The sequence below is a fragment of the Mus caroli genome, chromosome 2 (genome assembly GCF_900094665.2).
Source record: "Mus caroli chromosome 2, CAROLI_EIJ_v1.1, whole genome shotgun sequence".
NCBI classification, from domain to species: domain Eukaryota; kingdom Metazoa; phylum Chordata; class Mammalia; order Rodentia; family Muridae; genus Mus; species Mus caroli.
The window spans coordinates 145,602,662-145,620,617 of record NC_034571.1 but is presented as its reverse complement, the minus strand read 5'-3'; the positions used below and the strand labels follow the sequence as shown (position 1 = coordinate 145,620,617).

General features: G+C 46.8%; 1 protein-coding gene across 1 annotated transcript in view; it reads right to left on the bottom strand.

The window, feature by feature from the left end:
* Positions 1 to 17,956, bottom strand: part of LOC110307386 (DNA (cytosine-5)-methyltransferase 3C) — a 34,441-nt gene that overhangs the window by 1,961 nt on the left and 14,524 nt on the right. The window contains exons 5-18 of the mRNA XM_021179618.1: positions 15,971 to 16,066; positions 14,157 to 14,301; positions 12,717 to 12,839; positions 12,514 to 12,558; positions 11,212 to 11,291; positions 10,821 to 10,933; positions 10,228 to 10,414; positions 9,447 to 9,531; positions 8,084 to 8,229; positions 7,402 to 7,492; positions 6,939 to 7,087; positions 4,064 to 4,149; positions 1,302 to 1,371; positions 500 to 618 (exon numbers count right to left, since the gene is read on the bottom strand). Coding sequence (XP_021035277.1) covers positions 500 to 618; positions 1,302 to 1,371; positions 4,064 to 4,149; positions 6,939 to 7,087; positions 7,402 to 7,492; positions 8,084 to 8,229; positions 9,447 to 9,531; positions 10,228 to 10,414; positions 10,821 to 10,933; positions 11,212 to 11,291; positions 12,514 to 12,558; positions 12,717 to 12,839; positions 14,157 to 14,301; positions 15,971 to 16,066 — 1,535 coding nt within the window. The remainder of the gene's footprint in view (positions 1 to 499; positions 619 to 1,301; positions 1,372 to 4,063; positions 4,150 to 6,938; positions 7,088 to 7,401; positions 7,493 to 8,083; positions 8,230 to 9,446; positions 9,532 to 10,227; positions 10,415 to 10,820; positions 10,934 to 11,211; positions 11,292 to 12,513; positions 12,559 to 12,716; positions 12,840 to 14,156; positions 14,302 to 15,970; positions 16,067 to 17,956) is intronic.

Here is a 17,956-nt window from a genome sequence, read left to right as displayed (position 1 = left end):
TTATTATACAGACCCCACTACCTAGGGCCAGTGGGGCCTTGAGGAACTGAGACAAGCAACTGCTGTGTGCACTGCTGGCTCTGACTCCGCATCCCCTTCCTGTCTCTGTCCTCATGGATTCCCTCTCCAAGTACAGCCCTGCCCACTGTGGGGATTAACATGTTAAACACCCCACGGGCTCAGACATTTGAATACAGTCCCCAGTTGGTGATGCTGTCTGGGTTGGTTTAGAAGATATGGCCTTGCTGTAGCAGGAAAGAGCTTTGTGAGTTCAAAGACTCCGCCATCTTTAGTACACTCTCTCTTTGCTTTCGTGCTCAAGATGTAAGTTCTCAGCTTGCCGCTCCAGCCACCATCCCTGCCTGCCATGCTTTCTACAGCCCTGCTTGATGGACTCTTATCTCTCTGGAACCATAAGCACAAATAAACTCTTTGTTTTAGAAGTGTCCTTGGTCCTAGTGTCTTATCGCAGCAATAGAAAAGTAACTAATGCGCTCACCTTTCGAGCTCAGTGCACCACAGAACGTCGTCCTTGCCATTCATGACTACAGGGAGAAGCTGGTTTTTCCCCTGTCTGATGGAGTTCGACTTGGTGGTTATTGTCTGCACTTTCTTTAACTGGAGAACAAAACAACATCGCAGGATGAGCACAGAAGGCTTCCGAGTGGGCTCAGGCTCAGAAGCATCCAGAGGGGACTGAGGACAGAAGGCATGGGTTTGGAGAGGTGGCAGGGACAGACACTCACAAGGAGAGGACAGAGAGACAGACTGGAAGGGATTCTTTATGTGTCTCACACATGCCAAGTTAATGAACAGGGAGGACCAGACACACATACATTTTAGCTAAAAGTGACGGTGAAAGGATCACGTGGGGGCCAAGACACCAGTTACTGATCAAAAAGGGTCATGAAGGGGCAGAAACCATCCAGACTCAGATGGCCAGCCAGAGCCTGAGCAGTGGGGCCTTTGTTTTATGCAGACACGGAGGAGGAGCAGGCACATGGAGGCCTTCTTGAGTGTCTGTGACTTCACAGCACATAGCCTTTTGCAGCAGCATCCACCGCTATTCGCTACTCCACAGAGCATCTGCAGCACAGCCCCTGTGCATCCAACGTTAACCACTGCAGAGTCCAGCGGCATCTACTCCTTATTAATCAGAAACATCGCCTACTCTGCACTGGAAAGAGAGACAGAACAGGTCTGTAGGGAAGGAGGCCCAGCACCGGGAGTCTGTGAGGAAATGAGCAGGCACCACGTGGACAGAGCCAAGGTCACAGTGTCGTGTCCACTCCACATCTTACCTTTGCTGTCCTACTGAACTCCAGGCAGTCCTGCAGCTCGAGCTTATCATTCTTTGAAGCCATCACGGGCCTGGGGACAGCCAGAACCCGTTACTCTCCAGCGTCTGCCTGGGAGGTCCACATAAGAGACCTCAAAAGCCAGACGAGGGGAGAATCTGCTTCATGCTAGTGTACTCTGGCAGTGAGAAATGCTCAAACACAGGATGAAAACACACAAGTCTGTGTGGTTAGGCCAAAGGTCCACTTCAAAGTCAAAACAAAGGAAGAACAAGTGCCACAGGGGGCTGAGGATTCACGCCAAGCATCTCCCTTGACCATACCTTCCAGCTGCCCAATGCCAGCCCTGATTCTTCTTTTAAGATGTATTTACTGCTAATGTGTAAACATATGATTAATGTGCATGGACATACATCCTCCAATGCCAGCCTTAACTCTTCTTTTAAAATGTATTTACTGCTAATGCACTCATGTATATTTAATGTATATGGATGTACATCCCACAGTGTTTGGAGGTCAGAGAACAATTTTGTAGTCGGTTCTCTGTTTCTCTGAGGATCAAGCTCAGGCCATCAGGCTTGTACAGCAAGCTCCTTTACCCACTGAGCCCTCTCACTGGCTCCCTGCCCCCTTTTGTGTCTTCTGTGGACCTAAATGAGGTAAGGGGTCAGGAGAAAAGGGACATGGAAAGCTCCATGTTATGTAGATTGAGTCAAAGATCAAGACTCATACAAACACTGAGCATGGTGAATGCATTTAATCCCTGCACGAAGGAAGCAGAGTTAGGAGGATCTTTGTGAGTTCAAGGCCAGCTTGGCCTACATAAGGAGTCCCAAGCCAGCCAGGGCTATAGAGTGAAAAGATCTGCACAAACTGGATGATCCAGGCCTCAGTCCAACTGACACTTCATACATCCACTCTGTCACCCAGCACAGCTCACTGACGCTATCCCATCATCCTAGCCTGGAAGCCACCAAATGCATAAGCAAAGGTTCAAATATCCTGCCATGCTACAAACCGCAAAGGTCACTGCCACCACCTTCATTTGTTTTCTCACCAGATGGCACCTTCTGGGACACAGCATAGTAATCAACCAGCTCAGCCCCTTCTGCACTCACCACCTCAATACTGCCCCATACCCGCTCTAATTCCTCCTCCTAGATACTGCATACCTGAAATTAACTTCAATTAGTTCAAGCAACTAACCTCTTGGAATGCCCTGTGCCCATGTCTAACTAACTGGCACCATGCATAGGCCTGCACCATTCAGTCAGAAATACTTGTGTCTCTCTTTCCAAGCCATTCTTCACCTAATAACACTGAGCTCCAAGCTGGTCTAGGGATGCCCACCTACCATCTATCCCAGAGCCCTCTCTTCTACCTGGAATGGCTCCATTTCTTTACTTCCGTTGGATGAGGCCTCTCCTTTCCCCACCCTAATTCCCAATGCCACCTCCCCAACCTTGAATATACAATCACTCTCTGTGTTCTCTATCCCTCCCTCCAGTACGTCTGCTCTACAAGAGCCACTGACATCATTGTGTCCCCCATTGAACTGGCAGCAAGACAGTGCCTGGCAAGGACAGCTTGAATGTTGAATAAACCAGTCCATGTGATCCCAAACAAGAATATGGTATGTTTTAATTAGATGGTTGACTAAATAAATCTTAACTATCCAAGAGACAAAAGCAATATTATTTGAATTCAAAAATTTTAAAAATTGAATTAAAAAAATTACAATATCTAAGACCTGTTTCAGGACCCTCTGATCTCTGCCCAGACTTTGACAAATTCTCAAAATTTATGCTTCTACTCCAACCCAACTCATTTGCATATCTTGGATGGCTACTACAGGCACAATTTTTCTCTTAGTTAGCAGGCTGTTCTTGGAATCGCAAAGGAAGAGATAAGGAGGCCTTTGCAGAGTCACTTGCTTTATGTCTAAAACTGTGAACTAGACACTGGGTCTGAATGTCCAGATGTGAGGTGACAAGGACAATACAAGTAAACATGCCAATCTGGATGAAGAAAAGCTCACGAGGTCTCAACCCTACACAAAGAGCTATAGACAACTAAGGAGAGCTGAGAACGGGAGAAGTGACTGTCCCCAAAGAAGAGCACACAAGTTGGTCGTCCAAGGCCAATCAGCCCTGAAAACACACATGCAAGAAATGTTATATGGACACATCAGATTATATTTAGAAATATATATGTATACACAAACATACATACATATATATATATATATATGCACACAATAATAACTGATAAAAAGAAAGGTCGTGGGTCTGAAGGAGAGCAGGAGGGAGTATGGGGAAGGTTTCCAGGAAGGAATGTTATAAATAAATTATAATCTCAAAAATAATTTTTTATCCTTAAGGGTGGGAAATGATCCTGACTGAGAAAACTGGAGGGAGCAGGTAACTGCTACTCAGTTGTGCCCATGGTTGGTCACCAGGTGCTGGTTCAGGGTCCACCTCATCTCAGGGACAGAAGGAATAGTGTCTTTGACATTTAACATTTGCCAATGGAAGCCTTAGCACAGCAGGAAAGAACAGAGGGGCTTGACAGTCCTCACAGCCCTTGGTGGGACCTGGAGAAACACCTGCCCTGAAGCTGGAGCACTGCAGCTGCCTGAGGAGTCCTGCCCAGTGCTCCAATTATCCAAAGCAGCCCAAAGTCAGGACTTTCTAGAAGGCTAGAATGTCAATTTGACCTAGATATAACTCTGCTCTCTGTTCCTTGTCCCCCCTCAGGGCTCTTACCTGTTCATTCCGGGTAGGTTACCCCAGAAGTACCGGGCCCTGTGAGCAGCAGACACCTTGATGGCATCGATCATCACTGGGTTACACTGCAGGAAGAAAAGGGGGAGCTGCTACTGGAAACACCATGACTCAGGTGTCACTCAGCCCAGGTTTGGCCTGTCGGGTGACAAGGCTTTCCTAGCTGCACACAGGAACAGAGATGATGTATGTTTACAGCAATAGAACAGTGACTGGGGCAGAAGTTGGTATCAGGAGTTGGGTATCACTGTGACAGGCCTGACCATACTGCTTGTTGATAGAATGTGCACTTTTAAACTTTGAGTAGAAAAGCACCTAAATGCAAAAGTTTAAAATTGGGGCACGCTAGTAGGAGTATGAACAGCAATGCTGAGAGCAATGTGGGCCTAGCTCAAGAAGTTTCAGAAGGGGAGAATATTAACAACTAGTCTAGAGACCAATTCTTGTGCTGTTTTGACAAAGAACGTGGCTGCTATCTGCTCTTGTCCTAAAAATCTGCCAGAGGCTAAATTGAAGAGTTTCTGGATGAATGCCTTTGACAGAGGGTATTTCAAGATGACTGAGTAGTGTAGTTACCAGTAATCAATTTTATGCAGATCTATAATGAAAGGGAACAAGCTAAATAAAGAGAAATAGAATATGCATAGTCTGAAGAGAAAGGAAGCACCAGGAAGTATAATGCAGCTAGATCCAGTGCTCAGGGAAATAAAACGTTTAAAGAAAAGCCTGATGCTAAATGGAAAAAAGAACGTGGTGACCTCAGGGCAAGGCCCCATGCAACCCCATTCCCAACTTGTGAAAGGGATCAAGGAAAAGTTTAAGTGGTAAAGGAAACTATTGTTAATGGATGTCACTAAAAAGGAGGGCCCAACTTGCAGCTCCACAAAGCAGCAGAAGTTGGCAGCCTCAGCCACGTGGTTCTGGCTTTAGAACCTAAAATACAAGAAAGGAGTTATGGACTCTTCCTTTATGGTTCATAGAAGCCACTGAGGACAGGTGTGTGTCAGGGGTGTCCCTGCAGATAGGCCCAGAGAGGCCATTCTGTAAAGCTGTGAGATGAAGCCTGGATAGTATTAGAGAATCCATGATATCTGCCATGGGATACCTGCCAAAGAGAGATGTCGACTGGATGTGACATCAGTCCAAGAGAGAGAAATATGTTGTACTCAACAAAGCTAAAAAGAGATGGAGATCTGAGAAGCATTTCGACAGCAAACATGGAGATGAAGAACTTGGAGTTTGCCCTGCTGGTTTTCAGTTTGCTATGGTATAATATTTCCTCACTATGGTCCATTTCTTCTCTTTCGGAATGGTAATAATATATATTTTGTGTCATTGTATGTTGGAAGTAAGTAATCTGCTTTTTTATTTTGATTTTACATGTGGTCACAGTTAAAAGATTGCCAGGAGTCTCATTAACTTTTGACTTTTAAACAGTGTTGAAGGTATGAAAAACTATGGGATATTTTGAAGTTAGACTAATGCACTTTGCATTATGGTATGACTACAAGTCTAAAGAAGAAGGAAAAGAGTAGAATTGATCATTTGAATAAGAATGTTCCCCCCCCCCCATAGACTCAAATATTTGAAAATGAGTCACCAAGGAGTGGAACTGTTTTAAAGGATTAGAAGGATTAGGAGGTGTGGTCTTGGTGTAGGAAGTGTGTCACTGGGGGTGGGCTTTGAGGTTTCAAAAGTCCACGCCAGGCCCTGGCTCTTTCTATCTCTTCCTGTTGTCTGTGGATGTGGGTATAAAACTCTCAGCTACTTTTTCAGCACCATGCCTGCCTGCATGTTGTCATGTTCCCACCATGATGATAATGGACTAAACCTCTGAAATTGTAAGCAAGCTCCAATTAAATGCTTTCTCTTATAATAGTTGCTTTAGTCATGTGTCCCTTCACAGCAATAGAACAATGACTAAGACAGCTAATCTCTTCCTGTGAATGCTGGGTAACAAATAATATCAGACCTACCCACTCTGAGTCATGCCAATGACAGATTGTGCTCAAAAGTAGAGGTACTTTACATCAAACTCTGCTAAATCAAACTCTAGTTGTGGAAAGACACTATGGGAAATGCATGGCTCAGGACACCCAGCAACAAGTACACATGACAATTGAAAAATAGCCAATTCTATCACCTCTGAGGCCAAAGTTGTAAAGCTCTAAAGAAAACTAAGGCACAGTCCAACTATGGAGGCACACATCTATAATCCTGGCACTTTAGAGGTGGAGACAAAAAAGACCAAGAGATTAAGACAAGTCTAGGCTACACAAGACTTTGTCTTAAACAAACAAACAAACAAACAAACATGGGAGCTGGAGAGATGGCTCAGCATCTGTTAGCACTGTATGCTCTTCCAGAGGTCCTGAGTTCAATTCCCAGCAACTACATGGTGGCTCACAACTGTCTGTAACTCCAGTTCCAGGGGATCCAACACCTTCACACAAACATGCATGTAGACAAAACACTAATGCATATGAAATAAAAATAAGTACATTTTATTTAAATGAAAGAAACTGAAATCTAAAAATCTACCTACTATAGGGTTTGATATACATCAACTGGTGGATAATTAACTTCTCTGTGACTCCTAAAGCTACCATTTTCAGAAGAAAGAGGAAACAGGAAACAAGGAACTGTCTGGAGTAGATGTTGATGTCATTACTGGTGCCTTGCACAGACAGGGTTAGGATAGAAATAAATGTCTCCAATGCATTCAAAATATGCTATATTCTTAATCCTCAGATCTAGCCACAAACCAGGAAATCATTCCCACCTGTCAGCACTCAGTAGCCTTCAATGTCAACATGGACTATCTGGCCCAAGCAGTCCTTACACTCAGGCCACTCACCTCTAGGAATCGTGAGATGTCCCTCTTGTCACCGACCTCCATGGCTACCACATTCTCAAACATCCAGAAGAATGGGCGGTCATCCTCCTCCTTAGGGCATGAGTAATTTAGCAATCGGTAAAACTCAAAGAAGAGCCGGCCAGTACCCTCTGCATCCATAAGAGAACATCAGAGAGTTTGATCGAAAGCTTCCGTGTACCTACACATTCCCTGAGACCAAGAGAATCCAACTATAGCCCATCAGTAAAGCCAACACATTCCAACCCCTAGAGCCCCTGGAGTGACCAGGCAAGAACACAGGGAGCAGCAGAGCACTGTTCGCTGACATCTTCCTGAGGCCTAAGGATTTGCAAAGGACTGAGATGCTACAAAAGAATAAGCAGAAGCAGACAGCTTCTTCTCTGGCCACCACAGCACTCAGATGTGGTAAGATCTGTGGGAGCCAAAGCAGATGGCTGCTCACCAAACAGGCCTTTCCTGACAGGATTCACACAGGAAAGATCATTGCAGGGGCTTCCACCAATCACCAGGTCGAACGGGCCCCACTCATCAATCTGAGGGAAAAACACAAAAGGCTGGGATAAGCCTAAGGAGGGAGGGAATGGAAGCCTTCATTCTGGGGTCCAAAGGTGTCTTGGAGGGTTCAGGTACTTGCCATGCAAGCCTGGTTACCCGAGTGTGATCCCCCAAAGCCCTGTAAATGTGGAAGGAGCAGACTGAATCCACAAGTGGTCTTTCATCTCCACACATGTGCCATAATACTGGCAGCCACAGCTATGTGTGTGTACACATGTGCATGCACACATATTACACTAATAACAGTAACAATAGCAACAACAATAATAATAATTTGCTTTGATGTAAAATAAATAAAGCTTAGATTCTTGTGAAGTGGCTAAGAAAACTCAATTCTAGAAATTTCCTTAGTCAGCAACTCCAGGTACAGTCCATAAAACCTGAATGTTCACATGTTCCACTAAAAGAAATGAGTGCTGAATTGTTCCCACTTTGCTGCTTTTAAGAAATGTCTCTGGTTCCCTTCTACCCACAACTCTGGGCCTGAGGGAAAGAGATAGCATGCCGTGACACCAAGGTCCATGGAAGAATGAGAAAGAGATGAACCCCAGGAGAAAGGCCACCCTCACATGTTCCTTTGTAATGTTCCTGATGTCATCCACGTATTTGATTTGGCCTTCATGCTTAACGGTTCCCACAGCGATGGACTCTGCACAGACTTCGGAGGCAATGTACTTCTCCACTTTAATACCCAACTCCTTGAGCACCAAGTACCCTGTGAAGGATCAAAGAGAAATGTGAGGCCAAGAGGCCAAGTGTGGGGCCATCAGCCCCATGGTGTCCTCCTGCAGCACAATGAGGACACTCAGTCCATCCCTGTCACCTCAGAGGATCTGAGTCAACCCCGGGGGACCTCAGGCCCCACTGACTGTCTCATTCCAAGTATGGGGAAAATCTCATAAAGTGGAAAGGAATCAGGAGTGAGGAAAGTATTTGTTGCCTAATTGACTGTAAATGTATTTATGCATGTAGAAGGAAACATGTAAGAATCAAAATTAAAATTCAAGAGCTAAGACATATGACCTTCCAAAGAGGGATGAAGAGCACCATGAGCCACAGCAGACCTGAGAGTGTGGTGCGTGTTGACTGATTCCTACAGATATACAAATTAAAGAAGATAGAGAGAGCCAGGGCTGAAGAGCACTGCCTGCTGGGGAGCAGAGCACTGCCTGCTGGAGAGCACTGTGTGATGGGGAGCACTGTGTGATGGGGAGCACTGTGTGATGGGGAGCACTGTCTGATGGAGAACACTGCCTGCTGGAGAGCACTGCCTGCTGGAGAGCACTGCCTGCTGGAGAGCACTGTCTGATGGGGAGCACTGTGTGATGGGGAGCACTGCCTGCTGGAGAGCACTGTGTGATGGAGAGCACTGTGTGATGGGGAGCACTGTGTGATGGGGAGCACTGCCTGCTGGAGAACACTGCCTGCTGGAGAGCACTGTGTGATGGAGAGCACTGTGTGATGGGGAGCACTGTGTGATGGGGAGCACTGCCTGCTGGGGAGCACTGCCTGCTGGGGAGCACTGCCTGCTGGAGAGCACTGTCTGATTACCCCATCATTTATATGTCTGGCCAGCAAACTCTCAGATGCTTGAAGGAAAACAAGATGCATGTCCCTTTAGAAATGGCCAGTGGACCCAGGCAGGGAATATGGCAGGAACAGGAACTTGCCACCAAGCCTGATGCATGGGTGACCCACATGGAACAGATGTTGTCTTTGATCCCCACGTGGCTATGGGGCAAACATAGTCTTATACAGTCACACACAAACATAAGCCCAAGAGTGACATGAGAAGGCACAGGCCATGGAGCGCAGCACAAACAGGCACACATGACACCTCTGCTATTAATGTTCTCAATGGCCACACAGGAGACACCTTCATCTGCCTAGATGCTTCGTTCATTCTTTGTCCCAACAGAGCATCAAACTCACCTGTTGCAATTCCATCAAACAGAGACAGGACTCTAATGGGCCTCCTTTTGGCAGCAGGAATTGCTGGGTACAACTTGGGCGGCTCCTGCTAGATAGGAAAGAGGGAGAGAGATATCCAGAGTATCCATCCATCCTCCAGAGCCCAGAGGCTATGATGGGAACTGGTGAGAACGTGTTTGGCACAGGCTGGCCATTCTGTCCTCAGACAGGAGGCACAGCTGCCTCCTACAGACACACAGACAGATTAGGAGTTTGACTGGTAACTGCCAAGGCCTCTAAGAACAGAAGATAAACTCCTACAGTGTGGGAGCAGCTGGCCCCAGGCAGCTCTGATGTTTGCTTCTTGTTCCCTCATCAGAAGGGGCTAGAATTGTCTGCTAGGTGTCAGTCGACTGGCGAGGGCTCCAAGCCTGATGGGAACTGGGTCTGTGAGGTTGAAATGGTCTGCACATGGGGTCTTGCTGCACATTCCAGATGGACTCAACTTCAATGTTTAACCCAGGTTGCCTTTCAGCTCAACACACAGCTCATGGCTCAGCTTTCTGTGCTCTGATTTCAACCTTTCTTACTATGCCTGTTGCTGTATCTCATACAGTATCTCACTATGGAGCCTTGAATGGCCAGGAACTCACTATGTAGGTCAGGCTATCCTTGATCTCAGAGACAGGCCTGCCCCTGCTTCCTAAGGTCTCAGATTAAAGGCTTAACTCTTGCTTTTACATATACACAGGATTTCACAGGATTCCAGATCCTGGGGACTATAATTGAATGGGTCACTTACAAATTCTTCCAGGTCAGGATCAGTAGTGAAGAAGTCTTGCAGGCGCATGTTCCAATCCTTCCTGCGTCGGAGGACCCCATGGCAGCGCTGAGGGAGGCACATATAGCAGCTCCAGGGTTCCTGCAGCTTGGCATCCTCAGCTGTGCCTGCGCCCACCAGCACCTCCAGACACTCCACACAGAAGCATCTGTGTCGAGTATCCAGAGAGAATCGGCATCAAGGTTACCAGGCGATCGTCCTGCAGACCAAGTTCCCTGGGGGACGACCACCCCTGCCTAATGGGCATCCTCCTGACTCCAAGTGTTTCTCAGCTATAGGGTAAGAAACCACTTCTTGGATATGGATCATCCAATCTCCTCCAAATCCAGACCCTTCCAACCAAAGGCTCACAGGTCTGACTTCATGGGCACAGCTGACCTGAGCCCAGCACTCAGTGCATCAATGCAGTACACACTTGTGAGCAACGGATTCCACAAGATACCACTGGGTGCTTATTTTCTGTTTGGGTTTAGCTGACTACAGGCTGCTGGTTCTGCAGGGTTCAACCCAGCACCAGAGGCCCACTTGTCCAGTCCGCATCGAGGGTCACTCACCTGCAGCAGCTTGTGTTACTGCACAGCAGCAGTTCACGGCCCTCACAGCACACGGTGCAGTAGGACTGATAGCCGTCCTCGTCATACATGTAGAAGAGTTCTAGGAAGCGATCCTGGCCACCAGAGAGAGGCAGGTGAGACTACAGCCCTGATCTCAGCCATGCCTGGCTAGCAAGCCCCTGGAGCCCTAGCTGGTGGCCTGGCATGCCCTTCAGAGACAGTACATGTGACCTGAGTATCCTGTGGAGGGCCTTCTCTGCTCTAGCACCTGTCCCCCAAACAGGAAGGGTGTGGGGTGTGCCCTAGGGAAGCTGTTCACTAGTGCCTGGAGCAGGGACTGTGCTAGGAGCCCGGATGGGGATGGATGTGGCATGGGAGGGAGAAGACTTACCCGGCAACTCTGACAGAGCCCACCCTCAAAGAGGGGGTGGAAGGACACAGGGTCTTTCCTACCACAGGACAAACAGTGGTCTGAAAGAAAGAGAGGTGCCAGAGTTTATGTAAACCAGGGCCTAATATCAGCTGCCCAAGCCTTGGTTCTGACAGTTCTGAGCATTTCTTCTTGCCAGCTGTGCCCTGAGAATTCTGTGCCATGTCCTGTGTTGATTGCTTTTACCAGCCTCTCAGAAGAGACTGGGCGTGTTCAGGGTGGGTGCTTAGAACCAATGATGCTATAAGTGCCATCTTCACTTCATTGTCTGGGAAAGACCAGCTCAAACTAACAAGAAGCAACACAAGGGAGGCAAAGGGCTAGCCAAGCAGAAAGATAGAAGACCGAATAGTGTTCTGGGTCTTTCATAAGCATTCAATTCCAGACACTGGGGCCCTAGTAGTGAGTCTGATTGGCTTGGTGATAGATACAGAGGCTGCCTGCAACCGCGCCTGGTAAACACAGCATGTGATTACGATCCCAGTAATCTCAATAAAAAACTAGTTTAGAGCCTTGGCTCTAAACTGATCACTATTCAAGAGGACAAAACCATTGCATGACCAATACTGCCCCATTACAAGGAACAAATGGTGGATCACTCTTGGGGTACATAGATGACTGTGGGTTGAAAGTCTCTAAATTGTCAGTACTGCTCTAAACTGCAGCTTGCACAGGGTGCCCACAGTACCCTGGGTCCAGGTTTGTTTTCTGACCCAATAAGGAGTAACTATTTGATAAATATTTGAAGATTAAGACACGTTGGGCCAAGAATGTAAATGAAGAGCCCACCGTATATTCAAACTCCATTAGGTCTGTTCATGTCAGATTTCTGAATTCCAGTGCAGTACCCAGATGGGGAAAGGAGACCAGAATTAGCTCGAGGAGGACCCAATGGCTCCATTTAACCTAAAAGCTAGCTGTGGTTATTACATGGAAAAAGTTCAAGGTACCATTGACCTGGGTTCCCAGGTACTGACTAAAGTACCACAGTTTCCATTCTTCCCCAACTCCAGTCACCCAGGTAAGCAACCTCATCAGACTCAGTTAAAAATGGAAGCAAACCTTACATACCACTTTATCTCAATAAATAAGTAAATAAATAAATAAATAAATAAAGACATATAGCAACAAATATGAAGGAGCAGGAATGGTCCTGACCGAGATCAATGCCCAGGCCTCTGGATTAAACCCATGCAGAAGGGCAAAGCCAGGGCAAGGTGGGCCCGGGGCAGCCCCAGAAGGAGGGATGGGAGACAACAGTACCTTCCAGATTGCCCTTGTTGTTGGTGACATCAGAAGCCATCCGTTCTGTTGAGGAAAGGGGGACAGGTGTGAGATGAGGTAGGGAAGTCTCTCCTGGTCCTCAGCCTTGCTCCCCTGTACCCCACAGTGCAGTGGTCCTAAGGGCCTGCTGCTCCCAGTTCTGCCTGTGCATCCCCAGACCCTCCAGCATCTCCCCCATTCACCTCGGCTCTCCTCATCCTCCCCTCGGTCCTTCCCACCATAGCTGTTGGTCTTGAGGCGCTTGGGTGGGGGGGAATACTCAGAAGCAGCAGAGTCATTGGCTGTGCGCCTTCGACTTTTGTTCTCTGCAAGGGAAGCAGACGGGATTTGACTGAAGGGTCTAAGAGATAAGGCAGGCCTAGGACAAGGCCATGTTTTGCCTGGGATCCAACTGCATCTACAGCAGGGGACCATGATGGGCATAGAGAATCACAGTAGGGAGCCCAGAGCAGAAGCCAATTCAAAGCTCTTCTCACCCAGGAAGCAGGCCATACTCTCATGTTTATAGGTTCACACATCTGAATATGTAAGGAAATCAGTCCTGAGAACCAGCTCATTACTGTGACATACAGTGATGTCTGCCAATGACCAACAGGAGCATGGAGCTACTAAGTATTTGAAATGGCAGGAGGAACAGGATTTCACTCACACAGAAGGTCAGGTTTAAATTGTCAAGTGATGCTACTGATTTGGTTAATTTGGACTGGCTTGAACCCTGGAATCTATTTAGCCAATTTGTGAAGTGAATTAATAAGTATTCATTAATCAATTTCTGTTTAGCTTTTACCTAATGGCATAATTTTTTGAACAGTACTAACAGAGAAGTGAACTAACTAAATATATGTAGGCTAAAAGTGAAAATGCTAAGTTTTAAAAATATTAGGTCAAGATTTATGATTAGCATTAATTTCACCTGATTCTCTACAATGAAACTACTAGAAACTAATTCAAATACATTCTGTGGCTCTCATGCATTAATGTTTATTTATATTTTTATTGGACTGGTTGAATCATAGTGGACATGGTTGAATCTGACTCACACACTGGGAAAGAAAATTAGATACCCATCAAAAGTCATGAGGAAGCCTGATGCGGCGACATATGCTAAGAAATCCAGCACAGGGCCAAACAGGTATACATAGTGAGATTGTTCTCTCAAAAAACAAAAACAAAGGTACGTTTGATGACAAAGTGACATCTTCCAGTGCTTATATATGCATTAATATTAAAAGATAAGAAGGGCTGGGCAATGGTGGCATACGCCTTTAATCCCAGCACTTGGGAGGCAGAGGCAGGTGGATTTCTGAGTTCAAGGCCATCCTGGTGTACAGAGTGAGTTCTACGATAGTCAGGGTTACACAGAGAAACCCTGTCTCAAAAAAAACAAAAACAAACAAAATGAGATAAGAAGGAAAATAGGTGTCCAAAGATTATAGGAGACTGGATGTGCACCCAAGGTTTTCCTGAGGGTCATACATGGGGTGAATGATTCAGATCAACCAAGGAGATTTGATTCTTCTCCAATGAGCACTGTAGATGTCAAGAAATGGGAAGGTAGAGCAAAGAAAACAGAACCGTCAGAGATGGTAAGGGAATTCCATGTCCCCCAGGTTCCTTCCCACCTGGTTGCTTGTTGTTGGGTTTGAGGCCCTCGATCCCAGTGGGCTTGAAACCACCGTGGGCCCACTCCAGCATGGGCTTCAGCTGGTCCTCCAGTGACTCTCCAGGACTGCTGGGGCAGGCCTTGCCAGCTCGCACCCTGGCTTTCTGCCAAGACACAAATAAAGGCAAACTCTGTCTGTGAATGAATGGGAGCAGGCGATTGAGATATGTGCCAGGGCAAACCCAGGGATTCCCCCTGCTGGGGCCTGCATTCCCTAAACAGTGGTGTCTTTCAGAGCTAGACAGCTGTCCTGGGCTGTGTTATGTGACAGGAGTCTGCTTTTAGGGGGACTGGTTAAGGAAACAATGGACCATAGGGGCAGGCACCAAAGATATGACCTCTTCCCTGTAAAATCACAGTGGTCAGCTCTCCCCCAAAGGAAGGTTTCAACTCAGCTTTGTTAGTCAAAAATAGGAGCCTCCAGCAGTTTTACCTTACCCTCCTGTACCTCTTCTCAGACAACAGACTTCTCACTGCCCTTCTCTAAGCAGATATGAATGGAGGCAAGCATTCTTCATTTTAAGGGCCATTACAATTTGCATGTCTAATTAGGCACTTGGCCAAGTGGGACAGGCTGATAGGGGTTGGAGGGAATTTGTGGGGAGCCTAATGGCTCAGAGGAGATAAACCATCCACAGACAAAGGGAGGAGACCACTGACCTCAGCTCCTCCTCTAGGCCTTGAAGGACCCTGCTTAAAGAAAGAGAGCTCACCACCTCTGGGTAGCATACTCTGCAGTATTGCTGCTGCCCCAGGGACATATGTGACACTGGTCACTTGTCACATGCTGCTTAGTCTCACTGAAAGCTGGCTTTGGAAATGAAAGGCCTCCCATTGTCTCAGACTCAAGTACACTTCTCTCAAGAGTCTTCCAAGCCTCCCTGTCCTGGGCAGACTGCTCTCTTAACACTGTGCCAGGGAGCAAACAGCTGAGGGTATTAAACACATAGCACCCTTGAGAACAGCCAGAAGTAAAAACATTTTCAACAGAGGGTACCTTGTTTACCCCATAAGGTAGAGATGACTGCAGTTGAGATGGAAGGACAGAAGCCCATCCATACAGATAAGATTTTGCATAAAGCTTTTCATCAAGAAGTCCAGCTTTGGGCTGGAGAGATGGCTCAGCGGTTAAAAGCACTGACTGCTCTTCCAGAGGTCCTGAGTTCAATTCCCAGCAACCACATGGTGGCTCACAACCATCTGTAATTGGATCCGATGCCCTCTTCTGGTGTATCTGAAGAAAGCAACAGTGTACTCACATACATAAAATAAATAAATATATCAAGAAGAAGAAGAAGGAAAAGGAGGAGGAGGAGGAAGGGCCTTCCCAAGTCATTTGTTTTTGGTGATTTATGACATTTCTTCTGCTTGCTCACCAACTTGAGCTTCTCCAGTTGCTTCTGCTGGGTTTTGTGAGGATCTGATAAGCTGATGTTTATCTGTCTACCTGCTGTGACTCTGCTGCTTGCTGTCTGTACCCTTGCTTGCTGCACACCGAATAATACACACTCGTTTGAAACTGAAAGCACCGCTCACCGGGTCACCTCACAAGACAGCAGTCATCATTCCCAGTTTAGCTAGTAGTACCAGAAACTCACTAGTGACCTTGGCACATCTCCATTTCCTTTCCCAAGCAGGCCCTCACAGAGGCATTTACCACCTCCATGGTATCCTTAACTCAGCAAGCCATCTTGGCAACACAATGGCATGAGCTAACATTTAGCAGCTCTCCATTCTTCCCAGCCCTTAAGGTCATTCCTACACCTGGGTAACCTCCAGAGTACAGTATATAGACTTCCTGTAAGGAACCAGTTTATAGAAGGTGGCCAGGATACAGGACTGGCTGAGCAACAGTTTGTCAGTCGAGACCTAGATGAGAAAGATATCACCAATATCTACTCACACCTGAGCGGCTAAGCGTACATACTGGCATACATATTCACCCAGAGTCTACTCCTGGGCTGGCTTGCAGATGCCAATACCAAAAGCAGGGGGAGGGGGCATTCGGGGGTGACCGGCATAACACATATCCTGGAGCCCAAAACAAGGATACATTGCACTTCAAATGTGAGAAGAATGGAACTCAGAATGGGTATAGTAAGATTCTATGTGTGTTCACATGGTATATGTGTGCATATCTGAATGAACATCAGTATCACTGGTATGGACATGAGACTCAGTCCTGTACTTGGCTTTAACGTAGTTTGTGTATGTTCTTTGCCCTTCCTGAGTGTGAGTTCCCATCACACATAGGTTCTGAGAGCACGCCTGGCACAGAGTGAGCTCTTACTACTCACAACGACTAAGTCCTGATCGTGACTGCCAGGTTGCCTGCTCCAAGGCCCCTGAGAAGGAAGAAATGAGTTCTGGGGTGAGATTCCTCGTGAAGGGGACAATAAAGAAGGTGCTTCAGGCTGCTTCTCACAATCGTAGGCTAGATGGGGCATTCCAGGTTGCAATGCTTGCTTTCACACAGCCCTCTCTATCTTATGCTCAGAGCCTTAACTCTGTCATGTGGCTGCCAGGGAGGCAAGGAAGTGCTCTGGCCAACATGAGCATTGAGTACTGGGGAGGCTCCAGACAGGTCTTGTTCTTTGGCCAGGACCACAGATAGCACATTGGAATCCCCTCCTATAATCCTCCCTCCTCCTACTCTGTCTTATTGCCATCTGATCCTGTCTAGAAACGAACATGTTATGTCTCACTGGATCAAAGCAAGGATATTTCCCCTCCCATGACCCACAAGTCATTCCGCATGCGGGATGCTTCAGTGGCCCCCATAGGCCCAGGACACTGTTTCTTTTCCTCCCTCTGCTGGTCACACAGCACAACTGCAGGAGGGTTCTCCAGATTTGGCAACCTATTTTTCTTGCTCTTAGAAAAACTGAATGTATGGAAATGGCCCCAAGGCAAGAAAATCAGGGCCTTGATTTTAGGCTGACCCCTAGCACTGTTCTGTTTTTCAATAATTTATTATTGTTTGTGTGTGTGTTTGTCTGTGTGAGTGTGTGGCATGTGTGATTTCAAAGGTCAGAAGAGGGTGTCAGATACCCTGGAACTAGAGTTGCAGGAGTTTGTGAGCTGTCCAATGTGGGTTCTGGGCACTAAACCTGCAGAAGAGCATCAAGCGCTCTTAACTGACAGCTGAGCCATCCCTCCAGCCCCCAGCAATGTTCCTAATAATTTGCTTCCCTGTATGCTTCCACCCTGCCCCATTGCCTGTGTCCCTGTCTCTTAAGTTATGAGTTGGTCCAACAGTGACTAGCATCCCTTAGAGACCATTCTATCTGCATCCTTCAGTTCAAAATCTTTGCACATCTCAGACCATTTGTTCAATAGGCATAAGAATCAAAATAGGGTCTGACAGGGTGGCTCACTGATAGTTTACCTCACTCCAGACACAGCCAACAATGGCCTCCTGCACCACCCCACCCACAGCAAGGCTAAATGACTCTAGGAGACAGAACATATGTCTCTTGTCCCTCCCAGGCTTCTTTCTAAACACACAGGTGTATGCCTGGTTGTTCCTAAGCTCTCAGGATCCATAATGGTGACTCTGACTCCAAAGAAGCAATTACCAAAAAGATGGATTTAAACCAGTGAGACTCTAAATTCAGAACTGTCTAACCTTTACCCTTTTCAAGAGTATACTTATCTCTGATCCTATAGGCCACCAAGAGTCTATTCAGGGGAGGTAACTCAGGAAGAAAGAAAGAAAGAAAGAAAGAAAGAAAGAAAGAAAGAAAGAAAGAAAGAAAG